Below are 19,736 nucleotides of genomic sequence, written 5' to 3'. Positions count from 1 at the left end.
CTGTGTGATCATAGAGTTTCATAATGAAAAGCATCATTGTACTAAAACTGGGAACAAATAAAGAAAAACAATATTAAAAATAAAAGCGACTTGTATATGCTATTCTCTCCTTCCAAATGATTTTAAAACGTAAAATATTTGAAGAAAATTAAGTCACAGCCAAAACACTCGGAGTCAGTCAACACGTGTCCGCAAAAAAAGGTTTTAAAGATAACATGAATTAGCAAATTCTTCATAAAAATCAAAGCACTGAAAGTTTAGTTATGAAAGGATGCTATATTCAACCCAATATTTTGTTTTAGGTACTCATCTTCAAAAACAAGAAGGCAAGTGCTCTTCAAAATATTGCCTTTATATCCACGGTTTAAATAAAATCCAAGTAATTCATTAAGTTTATTTGCCCAACTAACTGCTGGAAACATTCTAATTTTACGAATTTTCTTTAAAACATCACCATAAAAATCGGGATGAGCAATGAGCGATTTAAGACTACTTTTGTACTTTGATATGAGATTATAATGACCATTAACAAATTTTGAGAAAGTTTTCCTTAATTTAAAATATCGGAAACCCTGTTTTAGAAGTTTTTGCGTCATAAGTTTACTGCGAGAGCTATTTTTTTACATCTGTACATATTCTAGCAAATCGTATCAACTGTGCAATAAAAACACCATATGATGGTGAAAAAGGAACATCACCATCTAAAGAAGGGTAATTAATTATTTTAAAATTAAAATCATCACGTAAGTCGCCTTTTTATTACAAGAACAGTCATAAATATTGCAGAATATGTTTTCGATATTGGTATTACTAAGAATGTTATTCGAGTCAACATAAATAACAAAAAAAAATCATATAAGAATATGTATTTCAAGCATGTAATGCTTTTGATGGTAAAGTAATTTTCAACAAATAACAAAGCATGTCAGGTGTTGTTGTTTTTCGATAATTGCATTGCTTTAAAGAGTTGTAGACATGCGCCCTAAATAACGACAGTTAAACCCTTTAAATTTAAGTTACTTTGAAAGCAGGTTCAATCGCAATTACATAACAAACACTGCAAAGTAGTCAGCAGTTCCATACAAGCCATTCTTCCAGAAGGTGTTTGAGTTGCTCTCCGAATAAAGAATCATTGGAGTTTTAGCATGTTTATCCATCCTACATTTGTTCATTTTTGATTCATCGATGATCACAAGGTGGCCGATGTCACCATTACAGCCGTCATATACCTCATTGATGAAGAACCGCCTGTTGAGCTTCCCATTTTTCAGGTCACCCTTGATAGAGAAAACGTTGTACATGGCTGCGGGAGTAAGGTCCGACCATGTTGACTCCATGATCCGTGATGATTGAAACCAGTTTGTGTAGTTGCTGCCAACCCCATTGAAGATTATATAACCGACTTCTCGATTGTTCTTGTACAGGCCAACTTTTACCTGTATACCACATACATGTAATATAAATAACCAATTCTTCCTAGTTTTGCGTGATCATGTTAATATAAGGACACTCTAATAAGCATTTAGTTAAATCATAGTAAGATTGATAAGATTGCATGTTTAAAACTTGACTTACGGCCCCAATTTTTCGAAAAATTTTAAGTCCCTTATAACAGGATTAAGCTAACCCCACTATTTTTGTCTTTCAATATTTTTAGTTTTATATAGTCCTTTTAAAGTGTTAATACTTTAGATAGGAATTATCGTTACGATTATCACAATAAACCATTTTTTCATTTACAAAAAATCACTATAAGTATGTATTTTGGCCAATTGAAATAAACAACTTAAGCCTGTTAAGCTTAAGAAGTTTCGAGAAATTGGGGCACGTTTTATAAAAAAAATTCTGCTGATCAATAGAGACTGAATGTAAAACTACAACTTGATTATTTAATTGTAGCAAGGAGGTTGATTCATCTCATTTTGTTGACTAAATTAAGCATCGGGACAGACGGGTCAGGGACATAATATTAAAACACGATGAAAGAAATATCGTTAAATAACCTTATTGACGACGAGACCATTGTTCCAAACGGTCTCAAGCTGTCTTAGTCTGTAGTGGCTGTCGTAAGACCTGTCCATGTCGATCGGTTTAATCGTTGTCGTTTGGTAGCCTGTAAAATTGAGTCCAGTGATTAGTTCATGCAGCAACATGATGCCTTTAAATGACACCATGGTTTTTAAGTTCATGAAGTTAAAAAACATTTTCAATATCACGCACTGTTAAACTTGTTACACTATCATATCGTAACTGAACCTGTATAGGACAAAAGGATAATAAGACACTTATATGATCCAATTCACATGCATTGTCTTTGTCTTTAATACAAACTATATTAAAAAGCGCTCTAGTCGGAAATTATAAAAAAAATATAAACCCTATTTAGCGACACAAGGCGATGGCCAAAACGACGATGTACTAAATACATAAACACTAAAGCGCCATAAACAGAATACAAATATTTAATGAATCCTCATCAAAAGTATCATCAGGACTCTATTTTTGTTAGTATTAATGAAATTCGGAGGCACAACTTCCAATTTTGCAATCTTTAATGAATACACTACACCAATTGGATTCTGTTGTCGCTGTTGGTAAAGGGGTGTTATGTAAGAAAATAAACTCTGCTAGAGTTGTACAACATGCTAGTTTCGTGTCCATTGCAAATATACGAAAACAGGGTGAAACTCCAAGCAGTCATTGTTCAAATCCTGTCCATTTCACAGTTATTCTTCAGCTATTCAGTTTATCTCAAAACCAATTTTATAAAGCTGCGCTTAAAATGATCCATTCAGTTTTTAAGGCTTTAAATCATGGCCAAATGTTAAAATGTTTGAAAGAGACCGACTCCGGCAAAAATAGCGACAACAGTGAAGCACCCATATATAATACATTGACTGTATTGCTATTGTCTAACAGACAGAGAGATAATTTACCGTTTGCATACGCTGGATAGACTTGATTACCATTCGCAGACGTTGCCCTAAACACCATCATCCAACCATCACGTTCCAAATCATCAATACGAAGTGGCTCGTTACAGCTAAAATACATGAACTATTATACCAGTGTAATATGTGAGTTGTCTTCAACAACATTATATTGTTTCTGGTTTTGATTGACAACAAGCAATCCCTCAATCAAGCTATCAGTTAACCAGTGTCTTGTAACATAATGAAAGCAAAAGGATTCATTATCGTACGGATTAACTGACAACCGTGTCAAATTATTGGACAAGATGCATGATCGGGGTGGCGACTGCTCATGTTACGAAGCGGCATCATGTCTGCAAGCATATCACCACAAAGCAGTTAAAGCATCGGAGCACATGTACGTAGCAGTGGGGCCATAATTTGACGTAAAACTTAAGCTTGGGACCAAACTCATTATAATACATTTGGCGTATCAGATCTCGCAGTCGTTGTTCTGTTTCTTCAGCTGAAGGGCCAGGTTCTGTAATGAAAATTAAAAGGAAAATATTTGCAGTTAAAGGTTGTACATTTAGTATTTTTCTTCACTGGTAAACTTTATCATGCTGAATTAAAACATGTAAATGCAGTCTAGTGTTGATTTTAGTCGATGCATAAAACAAAACGCATTTTCATTTTAAGATTTCACACTTTTACGACATTATGGTCAAGAATCACTAAATTATTATTAATTATCATTTAAAAATCCCGGACCGCAATTTAAATACGTTGCAACTATTATGTGGTTATTTGTAACCTTTACATACCTTTTTCAAAGGCACAGTTTTGTTCATCCTCTTTCCTATCACACTCAGTGATGTTGTTGCATACGTTTGCGCAATTTCCAGTCCCTGGGCATATTATCTGGCCAAACGCACACCGGCTGACTGGGAAAGTTTTAAGTGATAATGGTTTAAAGATGATATGTATATTGAGAAGATGGCACTTTTTTGTTCGTGCCGGACCATATTATTATGTACCAACATTTGTTATTCTGAGAACATTCATGTAAAAATGTTGCAATTTAAGCACGGTCACTGAATTATACGACCTACTCTACAGTTATTCGGAAAACAATCTTAACACCTAGAAACTCGGTTAAAGATTTTGCGCACGGTTTTCTGTACATACTTATATGGCGCTCAATGAAGGTTGTTAGCAGCACCGCCGCCGTGAAAAACTGCTATGAAAGAATTGCTGGGAACAAGACGCACGGCTGTCCTGTTAGACCATGTCTTATTTTTCGCATTCATCTGAACCCGGTGTATACTGACAGTATGCTTTATGATAGGAGCTTAAATATTCGGATGAGGCAATATCATATTGAATACTCACAGCAGTTTTTTTCATCATCCCCGTCCGGGCACTGCTGTTCACCGTCACACAATTTCCCTTTGGGGATGCATGTCTTATCGTCATCACACAGGTAGTTTCCGGCAGAACAAGAACAGCTGGAGGCTTTAATTAGAAGTGATTGAAATAACCACAAAAGCAATGTACGTCGAAAGTATGAAAATGATAATACAATGAAAAATTCAGGGACATTACTAGTAGTCTAAGATACAAACTCCAAAAACAAACTTCATACACAAATACAAACACCACAAACAAATGGACGATAAGTTAGTTCCTTATTCCTTATTCCTTTTTCTTTCGGATCTTCTCCACCACGAATATGGCCTGGTGACGACGAACATGGTTGAAACATTTTGAAATTCAGTATTTTTTCGTAAATTCTGTTCCTTATTCGGTTATTAGTTATTTTGTCGAAAAGTGATCAAACGAGTAAGTTAACTTTTTGACGTTTTCAAGATTTCTGTCCCTTATTCGGAGTTTGGTACTTTTTAAAGCTCTTTAAATACTAACACTCTATTGAATATACAATGCATTTCTTTAAACTTTTTATGTAGACTACTTCTGCATAGTTATTTGATCAAAAAATGTCTTTTTAAAAAAGTTGAAAATTCACCGTTTCTGTTCCTTATTCGAGTCTGAATAAGGAATAGGGAACTAGTTCCTTATTCCTTATTCGACTAAGTGTGCGTTATTAAGTAATTGAAACTCTCCATCCCTTTAAATAAGTCAATGCATTTATTCAAATTGTTTAATAAGATCAATTTTTGATATTCCGTCAAAAATGTGCAAATTAAGCACTTTGAAATTGAGTATTTTTCGTAAATTATGTTACTTATTCGGATTTTGGAGCGTTTTTAAAGCACTTTAAGCACCAACACTCTCTTGAATGGACAATGCATTTCTGTAAACCTTTGATGTAGACCAATTCTGCATAGTTATTTTTAAAAAAAAATGTTTTACGTAGAAAAGTTTTTATTCCTTATTCGAGTTTGAATAAGGAAAAGGGAACTAGTTCTTTATTCCTTATTTGATTTTTTTTCTATGTTCGTGCATTATTTTATTTACAAATTTGTTTAATTGTTATGAAATTACAAAACACATAACAAAGAAGGGATTTTATGCATATCTACAATTATTTATTTTGAATAAGGAATAAGGAACTAACTTATCGTCCATCACAAACAAGCCATACTCTCATCAAAATTTGCATTACCGTTAAATGATTGCACTACCACCTTGAAACGGTCAGTGAAAAAAGAGTAGTGGGGGCTTAACCTAGTTGGTAGGGCCGAAAACTCACGCTTGTCCCATCAATTATCAACAAAGTACGAGTAAACATCAACAATCGCAGCTCGGATGACAACAAATCATGTACAAAACCACTCAGTCTATTAAGGAATATAATATATTGTCAGCAGGAAGTAAAAGCAAAAGTGATATTTTTACACGATTGTATCTATCTTTGATGAAACATACGTCAATGAAGTTCGGCGTCACCGCTCTGGCACTCCTTTTTGCCACACATGAGAAAAAGACATGTTTTTCAGCCAGACATCACTTTGCTCGCACACATGAGAAGATGGCAAACATATAAAGCTCATGGTAGTTATTTTAAGTGAGTATTAAGTCGCTACAATAAGCAAAAATGATCATATACATATCTCTCGAGAGGTTGCATTTTCGCACGATTGTTTTGGTCGGGTATTGGTTAATACAAGTATCAAATTGGACAAATCATTGGATCAAGTATGGGCTATAAAATTTCGATTTCCATAAAACTGTTAAAAGTAAATTACTGATTGTTGATTAATTGCTATTGTTTATCACATTTCATTCGATACATTCAATATTTGTAATGTTTGATATAAAAGAAGTATTAAACATTTCTCTAAATGCAACTTGTTCACGACCTTTTCTTCGCATTTTATGTTTCTTTTTAAAATACAAAAATACGCGTTACAACAAGAATACGTACTCAAGACACATTCATTTCTGACTTCTCCCGTTTTCCGATTCAATGAAAATACCGAAACTTTGAAAATATTTTCCGCAATATATGATATCTAAATCCTTCAATCTGTTAAGCAGTCATGAATTTAATCTATATAACCAATTACGAAATAAAATCATCGCAAGAGAAGCACATTGACTAATCGTTGTTCAAGGAAGAATATGTTAAAATCTTCCCGTCGTGTCATAAAATGTTATTTTGGAGGATACAGACCTTCTCCTGTGTTTTGATGAACAAAACAGTAATACTAAGAAGGTCCACGCCTTTCCTACACAATGGAAGTTAAATATAATGCATTTTCGAGTATCACAATGTTCAATTGAATGCTGCATGTTTTCCATTCAGTATCAAAATAGGAGAGCATATGTTTATATCAAGCTTTCATTGAAATTAAGGTTTTAATTTCCTATACCGTGTATTTTTTTTGTTCAAAAAGTACACATTGTCAACTTTGAAATGAATTTTGTATATGGTAATCTAGTGAAAAACGTACTTTTTAATCTTAGAAACAATCGAATAACACTTAGCCTATTCAGAATCATATGGTTTTTATATGTTTTGACTTAATTTTTTTTAATTTTTTTATTTAATGACGCTCTACCATTGTATAATGAGGGTAAAGCTTGATATTGCGAAGTCTTAGCTTTAGATAAGGAAGTTTAATTTTTATATATTGAGATTTAAGCTGTATATAGCAAAGTCGTAGCTTTATACAATAAAGTTTTATCTTTATATAATGCTGAACTAGCCTTATAAAGCGGAGTCTTAGCTTTATATAATGAATTTTTATCATGTCGTTTCATTCTTATAAAATAAGGTTTAAGCTTAAAGTTGTTATTTATAAACTACATATACAGACGTTATACCTGAATAAAATTAAGTATATATGCAAATGAAAATTGAATGTATCACATAGCTTAGGCGTTCCATAGTCAAGTACCGATTTAATCTACAATTTGAATAAGATTTGCAGACAAAATGATGAGATAAAATGTTATAAAGTAAAAATACGACACTCTCATATAGCTTCCGGGATACATGGTACAATATTTTTTAGTAGTATCAAAGTCAGGTGCTGGAGGTCATTTTCAAATTATTTCTTCTTTCTAATTTGAATGATATATTTAATTCGGCTGTTTTATGTGTTAAATGACTATATAATAAAGTAATAATTGGTGCATACAAAGTAAAGTGTTTCCTGTGCAATGAATGCAATAACTATTTTTGAAATGAAGACATTGAACATGCAAAAGTAAATATGTTTAATTGTCTCTTCAATTCTGCTAATGAAAAGCAGCGTCTTTTGTGTTTCATGTGCAAATACTTGTATGTATAATACAGTACACAAACGAATGGCTGATTATTTTCCGAAATCAATGAGGAACAATGTTAACTCTAATTAGTATGCGTTTTTCCTAGACCGGGGATAAACAGTAAATATGTATAAAGTGTTTTTCATTTAATTTCAATATCATTTATTTAAATCTATGGGATGATATTTTGCCCCAGATATTGGACGTTTTAATTCCATAGTGTATCGTACTTATGATATTGGTTGAATCGCCAATATATTGGTTGTTCATTATTAAGTTGGAACGAAATAGCGTGTATGTTTAGTTTGTGACGTAATCAACGTACTTCTTTTCTATTGCAGTACGAAAGAGAAGGCGAATTTATGAATCGAACAATCATATGAGTTTACATACAAGCCAAGGAAGGCATGTACAATTTGGTTTGTGCGAGTACTATCATACATACTTGAGAACTTCAACTTTTAAAGAAAACTATTTACACCCTGTATATATATTTTCAGACATTGACAGTATTTCCAAAAGTTGACAATTCTACTACAAAATGTATTACCTATTCAGCACATGTTTTGATGTCCACGTGGCAAGTTATGATGTCTACATGGCATGTTATGATGTCCACATGGCAAATTTTGATGTCCACATGGCATGTTATGATGTCCACATGGCAAATTTTGATGTCCACATGGCATGTTTTGATGTCCACATGGCATGTTATGATGTCTACATGGCAAGTTTTGATGTCCACATGGCATGCTTTGATGTCCACATGGCATGCTATGATGTCTACATGGCAAGTTTTGATGTCCACATGGCATGTTTTCATGTCCACATGGCATGTTTTGATGTCGACATGGCATGTTATGATGTCTACATGGCATTATTTTGATGTCCACATGGCAAGTTTTGATGTCCACATGGCATGTTTTGATGTCAACATGGCATGTTATGATGTCCACATGGCATGTTTTGATGTCGCATGGCATGTTATGATGTCCACATGGCAGGTTTTGATGTCCACATGGCATGTTATGATGTATACATGGCAAGTTTTTATGTCCACATGGCAAGTTTTGATGTCCACATGGCATGTTTTGATGTCCACATGGCATGTTTTGATGTCCACATGCCATGTTATGATGTTCACATGGCATGTTTTGATGTCCACATGGCATGTTTTGATGTCCACATGGCATGTTATGATGTCCACATGGCATGTTATGATGTTCACATGGCATGTTTTGATGTCCACATGGCATGTTTTGATGTCCACATGGCATGTTTTGATGTCCGCATGGCATGTTTTGATGTCCACATGGCATGTTTTAATGTCCACATGGCATGTTATGATGTCCACATGGCATGTTTAAATGTCTACATGGCATGTTTTGATGTCCACATGGCATGTTTTGATGTCCACATGGCATGTTATGATGTCCACATGGCATGTTTTGATGTCCACATGGCATGTTTCGATGTCCACATGGCATGTTTTAATGTCCACATGGCATGTTATGATGTCCACATGGCATGTTTTAATGTCCACATGGCATGTTTTGATGTCCACATGGCATGTTATGATGTCCACATGGCGTGTTATGACGTCCACATTGCATGTTTTGATGTCCACATGGCATGTTATGATGTCCACATGGCATGTTATGATGTCCATATGGCATGTTTTGATGTCCACATGGCATGTTTTGATGTCGACATGGCATGTTATGATGTCCACATGGCATGTTATGATGTCCAAATGGCATGTTTTGATGTCCACATGGCATGTTATGATGTCCACATGGCATGTTTTAATGTCCACATGGCATGTTTTGATGTCCACATGGCATGTTTTAATGTCCACATGGCATGTTATGATGTCCACATGGCATGTTTTAATGTCTACATGGAATGTTTTGATGTCCACATGGCATGTTTTGATGTCCACATGGCATGTTATGATGTCCACATGGCATGTTTTGATGTCCACATGGCATGTTTTGATGTCCACATGGCATGTTTTGATGTCCACATGACATGTTATGATGTCCACATGGCATGTTATGATGTCCACATGGCATGTTTTGATGTCCACATGGCATGTTTTGATGTCCACATGGCATGTTATGATGTCCACATGGCATGTTATGATGTCCAAATGGCATGTTTTGATGTCCACATGGCATGTTATGATGTCCACATGGCATGTTATGATGTCCAAATGGCAAGTTTTGATGTCCACATGGCATGTTATGATGTCCACATGGCATGTTATGATGTCCACATGGCATGTTTTGATGTCCACATGGCATGTTTTGATGTCCACATGGCATGTTTTGATGTCCACATGGCATGTTATGATGTCCACATGGCATGTTATGATGTCCACATGGCATGTTTTGATGTCCACATGGCATGTTTTGATGTCCACATGGCATGTTATGATGTCCACATGGCATGTTATGATGTCCACATGGCATGTTTTGATGTCCACATGGCATGTTATGATGTCCACATGGCATGTTATGATGTCCAAATGGCAAGTTTTGATGTCCACATGGCATGTTATGATGTCCACATGGCATGTTTTAATGTCCACATGGCATGTTTTGATGTCCACATGGCATGTTTTAATGTCCACATGGCATGTTTTGATGTCCACATGGCATGTTTTAATGTCCACATGGCATGTTTTGATGTCCACATGGCATGTTTTAATGTCCACATGGCATGTTATGATGTCCACATGGCATGTTTTGATGTCCACATGGCATGTTTTGATGTCCACATGGCATGTTTTGATGTCCACATGGCATGTTTTGATGTCCACATGGCATGTTTTGATGTCTACATGTCATGTTATGATGTCTACATGGCATGTTATGATGTCCATATGGCATGTTATGATGTCCACATGGCATGTTTTAATGTCTACATGGCATGTTTTGATGTCCACATGGCATGTTTTGATTTCCACATGGCATGTTTTGATGTCCACATGGCAAGTTTTGATGTCCACATGGCATGTAATGATGTCCTTATGTCATGTTATGATGTCTACATGGCATGTTATGATGTATACATGGCATGTTTTGATGTCCACATGGCTAGTTTTGATGTCCACATGTCATGTTATGATGTCTACTTGGCACGTTATGATGTCCACATGGCATGTTATGATGTCTACATGGCATGTTTTGATGTCCACATGGCATGTTATGATGTATACATGGCAAGTTATGATGTCCACATGTCATGTTTTGATGTCCACATGGCATGTTTTGATGTCTACATGGCATGTTTTGATTTCCACATGGCATATTATGATGTCCACATGGCATGTTTTGATGTCCACATGGCATGTTTTGACGTCCACATGGCATGTTTTGATGTCCACATGATATGTTATGATGTCCACATGGCATGTTATGATGTCCACATGGCATGTTTTGATGTCCACATGGCATGTTTTGATGTCCACATGGCATGTTATGATGTCCACATGGCATGTTATGATGTCCAAATGGCAAGTTTTGATGTCCACATGGCATGTTTTGATGTCCACATGGCATGTTTTGATGTCCACATGGCATGTTATGATGTCTACATGGCATGTTTTGATGTCCACATGGCATGTTATGAAGTCCACATGGCATGTTTTGATGTCCACATGGCATGTTATGATGTTCACATGGCATGTTTTGATGTCCACATGGCATGTTATGATGTCTACATGTCATGTTATGATGTCTACATGGCATGTTATGAAGTCCACATGGCATGTTTTGATGTCCACATGGCATGTTTTGATGTCCACATAGCATGTTTTAATGTCCACATGGCATGTTATGATGTCCACATGGCATGTTTTAATGTCTACATGGCATGTTTTGATGTCCACATGGCATTTTTTGATGTCCACATGGCATGTTTGATGTTCACATGGCATGTCATGATGTCCTTATGTCATGTTATGATGTCTACATGGCATGTTATGATGTCTACATGGCATGTTTTGATGTCCACATGGCAAGTTTTGATGTCCACATGTCATGTTATGATGTCCACATGGCATGTTATGATGTCTACCTGGCAAGTTATGATGTCTACATGGCATGTTATAATGTCTACATGGCAAGTTATGATGTCTACATGGCATGTTTTGATGTCCACATGGCATGTTATGATGTCCACATGGCATGTTTTGATGTCTACATGGCATGTTATGATGTCTACATGGCAAGTTATGATGTCCACATGGCATGTTTTGATGTCCACATGGCATTTAATGATGTCCATATGTCATGTTATGATGTCTACATGGCATGTTATGATGTCTACATGGCATGTAATGATGTCCTAAGGTCAAGATGTCCAAATGGCATGGTATGATGTCCACATGGCATGTTATAACGCCCACATGGGGTGTTTTGATATCTAAATGGCATGTTATGATGTCTACATGGCATGTTATGATGTCCTAAGGTCAAGTTATGATGTCCAAATGGCATGGTATGATGTCTTCATGGCATGTTATAATGCCCACATGACGTGTTATGATGTCTACATGGCATGTTATGATGTCCTAAGGTCATGTTATGATGTCTACATGGTATGTTTTAACGCCCACATGTGGTGTTATGATGTATACATGGCATGTTATAATGCCCACATGGCGTGTTATGATGTCTACATGGCATGTTATAATGCCCACATGGCGTGTTATGATGTTTACATGGCATGGTATGATGTCTACATGGCATGTTATAACGCCCACATGGGGTGTTATGATGTCTACATGGCATGTTATAATGGCCACATGGCGTGTTATGATGTCTACATGGCATGTTATAATGGCCACATGGCGTGTTATGATGTCTACATGGCATGTTATAATGTCCTAAGGTCATGTTATGAAGTCTACATGGCATGTTATGATGTCTACATGGTATTTATGACGTCTAAATGGTGTATTATGATGCATACATGTCATGTTATGATTTCTACATGGCTTGTTGTGGTGTCTACATTGCATGTGATGATGCCCACAAAGCTTGTTATGATGACCACGTGGCATATGGTTATGATGTCTGACGGATATGCTATTATGTTTAACTGACTCATTGTTAGTTTTGACCATTACAATGTGATATCCTCGACCTTACTTTTAATTACCATCCCATACTGCCACTGCAATCTATGTTTTATATGTTATCTGTTTTTAAAAAAGAATATGAGGAGAGGTCATAATATAGATATAATATTTATCTACAAATAATTAGTGTTGTTCGTACATGTTATCAATAACTAAATCAACAAAATAACGAATATTTGTCATGCTTCCATGGTGTATTAACAAGATAAAGGGACCTGTGGATAAGACGTCTGATAGACATATTGCCATGTAAATTGGACTTGATAATATTTTTATTGACACAATAACATGTCAAATTAAAACGTTTACATATCAATCAGACAAGACAACATGCTTATTAGTTATAGTAATACACCGATCAAACATAAAAGCTTGACAGAGTGACATAAAACAAGTAATGTAGCCATAATAATATGTTTATTTGACAAACGATCATACAATTTAGACATTATTGTATGCTATTTAGACATAATAGCATGCCATTTACATGATTGTATGCCATTTAGACATGATAACATGCCATTTACATCATTGTATGCCATTACGACATAATAACATGCAATTTAGACATGCTAATAGCTAGACACTATGACATGAGAAATCTCAATATAAGACAGATGTAGTAATACATAATCATACATCAAACTTAGACATTGTGGTTTCCCAAATGGCTGGATATTTAAACTTAAATAAAATGTAAGGATCTACTTACTTGGAATAACGAGGTTTTCAACAGTCACGGTAACAGTTTGGGTGGTTGCCGTTGAGTCGCTAGTATCAGTGATACTGGAACAAAAGCGAGAAGTGTGAAGATGGGAAAATAAATAAACTAATTCTTTCTCTTGTCGATTAATTGAAAACCTGTCCAGTTGGTAAGGCACACCGAATGTCCATGAGTCCCAACTATGCATGAGCCTGAATATTCAATAGGTCCAAATATTCATGAGATTCATAAGATCACAATATCTATAAGGCCCCGCTATTTAAGAGGTCTCACTATTCATGAGAGCCCTATACCTATTCTGGCCTCAATATCCTTGTGAACGAAAGTAACATGTTCACGAGGGCCCAATACCCACGAGGGCCCAATATCCACGAGGGAACAATATCCCTGACCGCCATCCGTGAGGGCCCAATATCCACGAGGGCACAGTATCCCTGAGCGCCATCTACGAGGGCCCACTATCCATGAGTGCCCAATATCCACGAGGGCAAACTATCCCTAAGCGCCAAACATCCGTGAGGACCCGATATGTTTTAAGTTTAAATGCATTGTCATGTGGCTTTAATGTAAAAAAAAACAGCAACAAACATATGATTTAAGATAAACATGATAATGCATAACCATCTAAAAACAACCACAGCAACAAACATATGATTTAAGATAAACATGATAGTGAATTACCATCCATAAACAACAACAACATGTTTTTGCATCAACCTATATTGTGAGCCTTGAATGCGCCTTGAATGTATTTAAGAGAAAATATATATTATATCATTGTTTGAACACCTCTCGTTGGCACGATTCTAAGAGTTTTTCATAAAATGTTATATTAGTGTTGTTATTGGGAAACAATATAAAATTATATTTCTATTATGTGGGCAATTCTCTTTAGCACGATTTTGTGTGATTTCATATGTTAATGTTGTGTGGTTGACAAAAACATTAAACTCTCTTTGACACGAATTTACTGGAGAGTCTTCATGCATTAAATATTGATAATTCTCCTTGTTAGGAGGAGAGGGGGGACTGTATTATATTGATAATTCTACTCGGCTGGAGGAGGGGGAGTGTGGACTGTATTATATTGATAATTCTTCTTAGCTGGAGTAGGGGGAGTGCGGACTGCATTATATTGATAATTCTACTAGGCAAGAGGAGAGGGAGTGTGGACTGCATTATATTGATACTCTTCTCGGCAGGAAGAGGTGGAGTGTGGACTGCATTATATTGATAATTCTACTTGGCAAGAGGAGGGGGAGTGTGGACTGCATTATATTGATTACTCTACTCGGCAGGAGGAGAGGGAGTGTGAACTGCACTATATTGATAATTCTACTTGGCTTGAGGAGGGGGAGTGTGGACTGTATTATATTGATAATTCTACTTGGTTGGAGGAGGGGGCGTGTGAACTGTATTATATTGATAATTCTACTTGGCAAGAGGGGGGTCTGGACTTCATAATATTGATTACTCTCCTTGACAGGAGTAGGGGGAGTGTGGACTGCATTATATTGATAACTCTACTTGGCAGGAGGAGAGGGAGTGTGAACTGCACTATATTGATAACTCTACTTGGCTGGAGGAGGGGGAGTGTCGACTGCATTATATTGATAGCTCGACTTGGCAGAAGGAGGGGGAGTATGGACTGCATTATATTTATAACTCTCCTTGGCCGGAGGAGGGGGGGGGGGGTTAAACTGCATTATATTGATAATTCTACTTGGCAGGAGGATGTGGAGTGTGGACTGCATTATATTGATAACTCCACTTGGAAGGATGTTACGGGGAGTAGACATTATATTGATAACTCTACTTGCAGGATGTTATGGGGAGGGTGGACCGCATTATATTGATAACTCCACTTGGCAGAATGTAACGGTGGAGTACGGATTGCATAATATTGATAACTCTCCTTGGCAGGATATTACGGAGGATTGTAGACAGCATAATATCGATCAATCTCATTGACAGGATAATAATGGGGAGTGTGGACTGCATTATATTGATAACTCTCCTTGGCATGATATAACGGGGGAGTGTGAATAACATTATATTGATAATTCTTCATAGCAGGATATCACAGGGGAGTATGGGCAGCATAATATTGATAACCCTCTATGGCAAGATGTTGCGGAGAGTGTGGACCGCATTATATTGATAACTCCACTTGGCAGAAGTAACGGTGGAGTGTGGACTGCATAATAATGATTACTCTGCTTGGCAGGATGTAACGGGAGAGTGAGGACTGCATGATATTGATAACTCTCCAATGGCAAGATGTTGCGGGGAGTGTGGACCGCATTATATTGATAACTCCACTCGGCAGAATGTAACGGGGGAGTATAGACTGCACAATAATGATAACTCTACTTGCACGATGTTATGTGGAGGGTGGACCGCATTATATTGATAACTCTCCTTCGCAGAATGTAACGGTGGACTGTGGACTGCACAATAATGATAACTCTGCTTGGCAGGATGTTATGGGGAGGGTGGACCGCATTATATTGATAACTCCACTCGGCAGAATGTAACGGTGGAGTGTGGACTGCATGATTATGATAACTCTGATTGGCAGGATGTCACGGGGGAGTATGGATTGCATAATATTGATAACTCTCCTTGGCAGGATATTACGGAGGATTGTAGACAGCATATTATCGATCAATCTCATTGGCAGGATATTACGGGGGAGGGTGGACTGCATTATATTGATAACTCTCATTGGCAGGATATTACGGGGGAGTGTGGCCAGCATAATATCGATCAATATCCTTGGCAGGATATTACGGGGGAGGGTGGACTGCATTATATTGATAACTCTACTTGGCAGGATATTACGGGGGAGTGTGGATAGCATTATATTGATAATTCTTCATAGCAGGATATCACAGGGGAGTATGGGCAGCATACTATTGATAACTCTCCATGGAAAGATGTTGCGGGGAGTGTGGACTGCATTATATTGATAACTCTCCTTGTATGGGGGGAACACTATATAACAACATGATATTGATTTATCTTCTCAGCCCGTGGCTACAGTTGAATGAAGTCTTCATATATTTATGTTCCAATTGATTTCTCTCATTTGCATGAAGGTACGTGAGTATATGGCTTAAATTTTATCGTATCATATTCAATGTAAGACATAGAAACGGATAGGGTCCGCCAACCGGAAATGTTTGGGTTTAAATCCTTACACATGGGCATGTTTAAAAAATAGATTTTCACAAACGAGCATGTTTTGTACTACTTTTGTCCAATTATAATGAGCGAGAAAAGGTTTGGTTTTCACCTGATCTTAATAAAGCACATCTCCGTGATACCCATTGAAGCTGTTATAAACAAACGTTTACACAGACAAAGCAGGGAGCCAAATACAATGACGTATTTCCGATACCGTAATTATTGGGCTCGTGAAAGCTTATCATTGCTAATGGTTTTTTGAGAGTTAAGATTTTACCGCATAACAAAACTATAGGTAGTGTTTCTTATTCTGCTCTTATTCTTTTGATTTATTATATGACAAACGATAAATATGTCTGTTTGTTGGACCCTGCCCGTTTATGAACAACATATCGCGCCATCATATGTTATACTTCTATCTACATGATACATTGAAACGGGTTAAAACAAAAGCAGAGCTAATAATTTTAGAACGATAAATACACTATCACTGCCTTAGATGACCCTTTGTACGTGTCAGACATAAATACTAAGAATGACAGGTTTGGAAACAAATAGCAAAACTGTTGGAGTATACAACAGTGAGCTTACGGGGAAAAAACACTTCGTCATAATCATATTTCAATAGAATATTAAGCACCTTTATTTTCACTCAAATGGTTGACTTACAATCAGTGTCGTGTAATTGACTGATGATTTATGTAACTAAATGAGAACTTACGTTATTGACAAGCTGTACGAGACAATCGCATTGGTTCTTATAGTTGCCATGTTACACTGTAGTATCTCATCACCGCTATTTGTATCTAGGGCAGTGGTAAAGGCATCACCTGTGTTGCCAGTAGCTCTAGAAAAAGAACATACATGATAAGACATTTAGGCGAGTTTATCTTTTAAGTTCGATTAATGCATCTATCAAAGAAGATAAATCGTTCTGGCAATATAATGACAACTATTAACATTTTGTATGTGTTTGGGAGGGGGGAAAAGGGAAAGGGCGTGTGTGCATGTGTGTGTGTTTTCGCGCCCAAACTGTATATTTCAGTATATTCGATGAAAAGAATTACGTTCTTATTTAAAATTCAATAATAATGAACAAACATAATTATTTTACTACATTAGTATAAAAAATATTAATAAATTCTTCATTAAAAAACAACATACATCACATAATTGAACGGTCCTGATCCTGTCACAATAATAAGGAAAACCTTATTACAGTCTGTTGGGTTGTCAACTTTCACGGTTGTGGTAGTGGTAGAATCCCCATTCCTATCTTCGACAACGACAGAGACTTCCTCACTCTCATCTATCCCACTGATCACTGTAAAAGACACCGCCACGATTCATTATTTTTAAGCATCTTCTCTACAAGATATTGTAATAGATATGATGATATCACAGGTGAGAAATCGGGAAGAAAATCTTAGACAGCTCAAATTCATTTAGCCATTCCAAGGCGTTAACTTATACATTCAATTCGAGGGGTGAATGCGAAAAGGTTCTAAGTTTTAAAATGGTTTGGCTTGAGACTTACAAATAAAAAGCAGAACAATGAGTACGTGACAGCGACCAAGTCTTTCCATTTTGAAAAAATGCTGCATAAAGAAAAATGACATGAAGATATAAACTATCAGAAAACAAACGACAAACTTATACAAGTGCCCATTATAGTTTACATTTAAGCAACACAGATATGATATATCATAAGTTACGGGGTAAGTAGGTGACCCAACATGGGATATACGGGGCAAAGGAAATCATATCGTGTGAGAGCGAAGCTCAAACCCGAATATGGTTTCCTGCGCCCCGTATATCCCATATCGGGTCACCTACTAAAACCGTATCGTTTATATCACGTCGACAACCTGTTTACATGTTTAAATGTTTTATTTTTTCAAATGGAACCGGATAATAGACGCCAATTTTGTACGATATAAATTTGTTGCCCAATATGGAAAAATATGGGGTCAGCACGTGACCAGTCCTCAACCAATTGCGTTGCGTAAATTATGTTGGAGTTGTGGTATAGCGATTTTATTAACAGTTTTCTTTAGTAATTGTTTTGTGACGGTAATGGCGATTTTAATGGTCGCAAATATGTTTATCAAATTTAGGTTTTCAAGTCTTTGTGACTATTTAAACAACAAATGATGATGATGATGATGATGATGATGATGATGATGATGATGATGATGATGATGATGATGATGATGATGATGATGTACAACTATGGGTTCTTTTAAGAGGCGATCGTTAAGGAGATAGTTAAAAAATTCTTAGTACGACCAAAGTAATCGGTCGGCATCGCTTCTGATACTCAACGTTAAGTTGGTCGCTATTCTGATCGGTACGTTAACGATAATGGCAGATCGTGAAATCTATCTGAAACGCTTTCATTGGGAAAAGTTTTACGGCAATTGAAAAGGCCGCTACTTATTATAGTCGCTAGTTTTGTTTTTAACTCTTTGAAATGTTCTTTTCAGTAATATTATCTAATGAAATATGTGAACACATTAACAATTCTTCCGATGTATATAAAAATTGTTTAAACAAATACCTTTAATAAAAGAAAAGTACAATTTGAAAATTTTACCTTAGTTATCTTTCTCTTGTTATATCACTTAGGATTAAATTTAAAATATTTGACCAATTGCACTGTTTGATTTATGTTCCCTGTCTTTAAAAAATTATGTTCCTTGTTGATGCACATGCATATTGTATTTAAGATTTTCTTCTTGAGTCAGTTGTAAACAACTATTTACATGTCAGCGTAATAGGCGGTAGTGAACGAATTGCATAAGGAAAGGAATTGCTTTTGCGTAATCATTGATGTAGTCGTAAAATGTGTAATTTGAACCTGTCGAGTACATCAAAAAAGGCTTGTTAAGAGTGTTTTCAATTGACATGTCGGTACACGAACATGACTTGCAGCATTTTGGAATCAGTTGTAAACAAATATTTACATGTCAGAGTAATACGCGGTAGTAATCGAAATGCATAAGGAAAACAATTGACAAACATG

General features: G+C 36.2%; 1 protein-coding gene across 2 annotated transcripts; it reads right to left on the bottom strand.

Moving 5' to 3' along the window:
• Positions 1 to 739: 739 nt before the first annotated feature.
• Positions 740 to 19,486, bottom strand: LOC128222762 (uncharacterized). Of its 2 annotated transcripts, XM_052931873.1 has the most exons (11): positions 19,308 to 19,486; positions 18,249 to 18,309; positions 17,876 to 18,035; positions 17,433 to 17,558; positions 13,511 to 13,584; positions 4,305 to 4,427; positions 3,737 to 3,856; positions 3,396 to 3,453; positions 2,937 to 3,043; positions 2,004 to 2,113; positions 740 to 1,436 (listed from the first exon to the last, which is right to left on the bottom strand). In XM_052931873.1, exons 2-11 carry the CDS (start codon positions 18,295 to 18,297, stop codon positions 1,044 to 1,046), a joined length of 1,320 nt encoding a protein of 439 aa, XP_052787833.1. In that variant the 5' UTR covers positions 18,298 to 18,309; positions 19,308 to 19,486; the 3' UTR covers positions 740 to 1,043. The 2 variants fall into 2 exon arrangements, with proteins under 2 accessions (XP_052787833.1, XP_052787834.1); XM_052931874.1 differs by lacking the exon at positions 18,249 to 18,309.
• Between the last annotated feature and the right edge of the window lie 250 nt (positions 19,487 to 19,736).

Source organism: Mya arenaria, chromosome 17 (assembly GCF_026914265.1).
Source record: "Mya arenaria isolate MELC-2E11 chromosome 17, ASM2691426v1".
Lineage (NCBI taxonomy): Eukaryota > Metazoa > Mollusca > Bivalvia > Myida > Myidae > Mya > Mya arenaria.
Note: the sequence above shows the minus strand (reverse complement) of the source record. Positions and strands in the feature narration are given on the sequence as shown.

What these genes read in the sequence shown, in the direction of transcription:
- LOC128222762 (XM_052931873.1), bottom strand. Translation starts at nt 18,297, where the DNA reads ATGGAAAGACTTGGTCGCTGTCACGTACTCATTGTTCTGCTTTTTATT. An exon ending in CATTGTTCTGCTTTTTATTT is followed by an intron (nt 18,036 to 18,248) that starts GTAAGTCTCAAG and finishes TGTCTTTTACAG; the next exon opens with TGATCAGTGGGATAGATGAG. An exon ending in TGAAAACCTCGTTATTCCAA is followed by an intron (nt 4,428 to 13,510) that starts GTAAGTAGATCC and finishes TTCTAATTAAAG; the next exon opens with CCTCCAGCTGTTCTTGTTCT.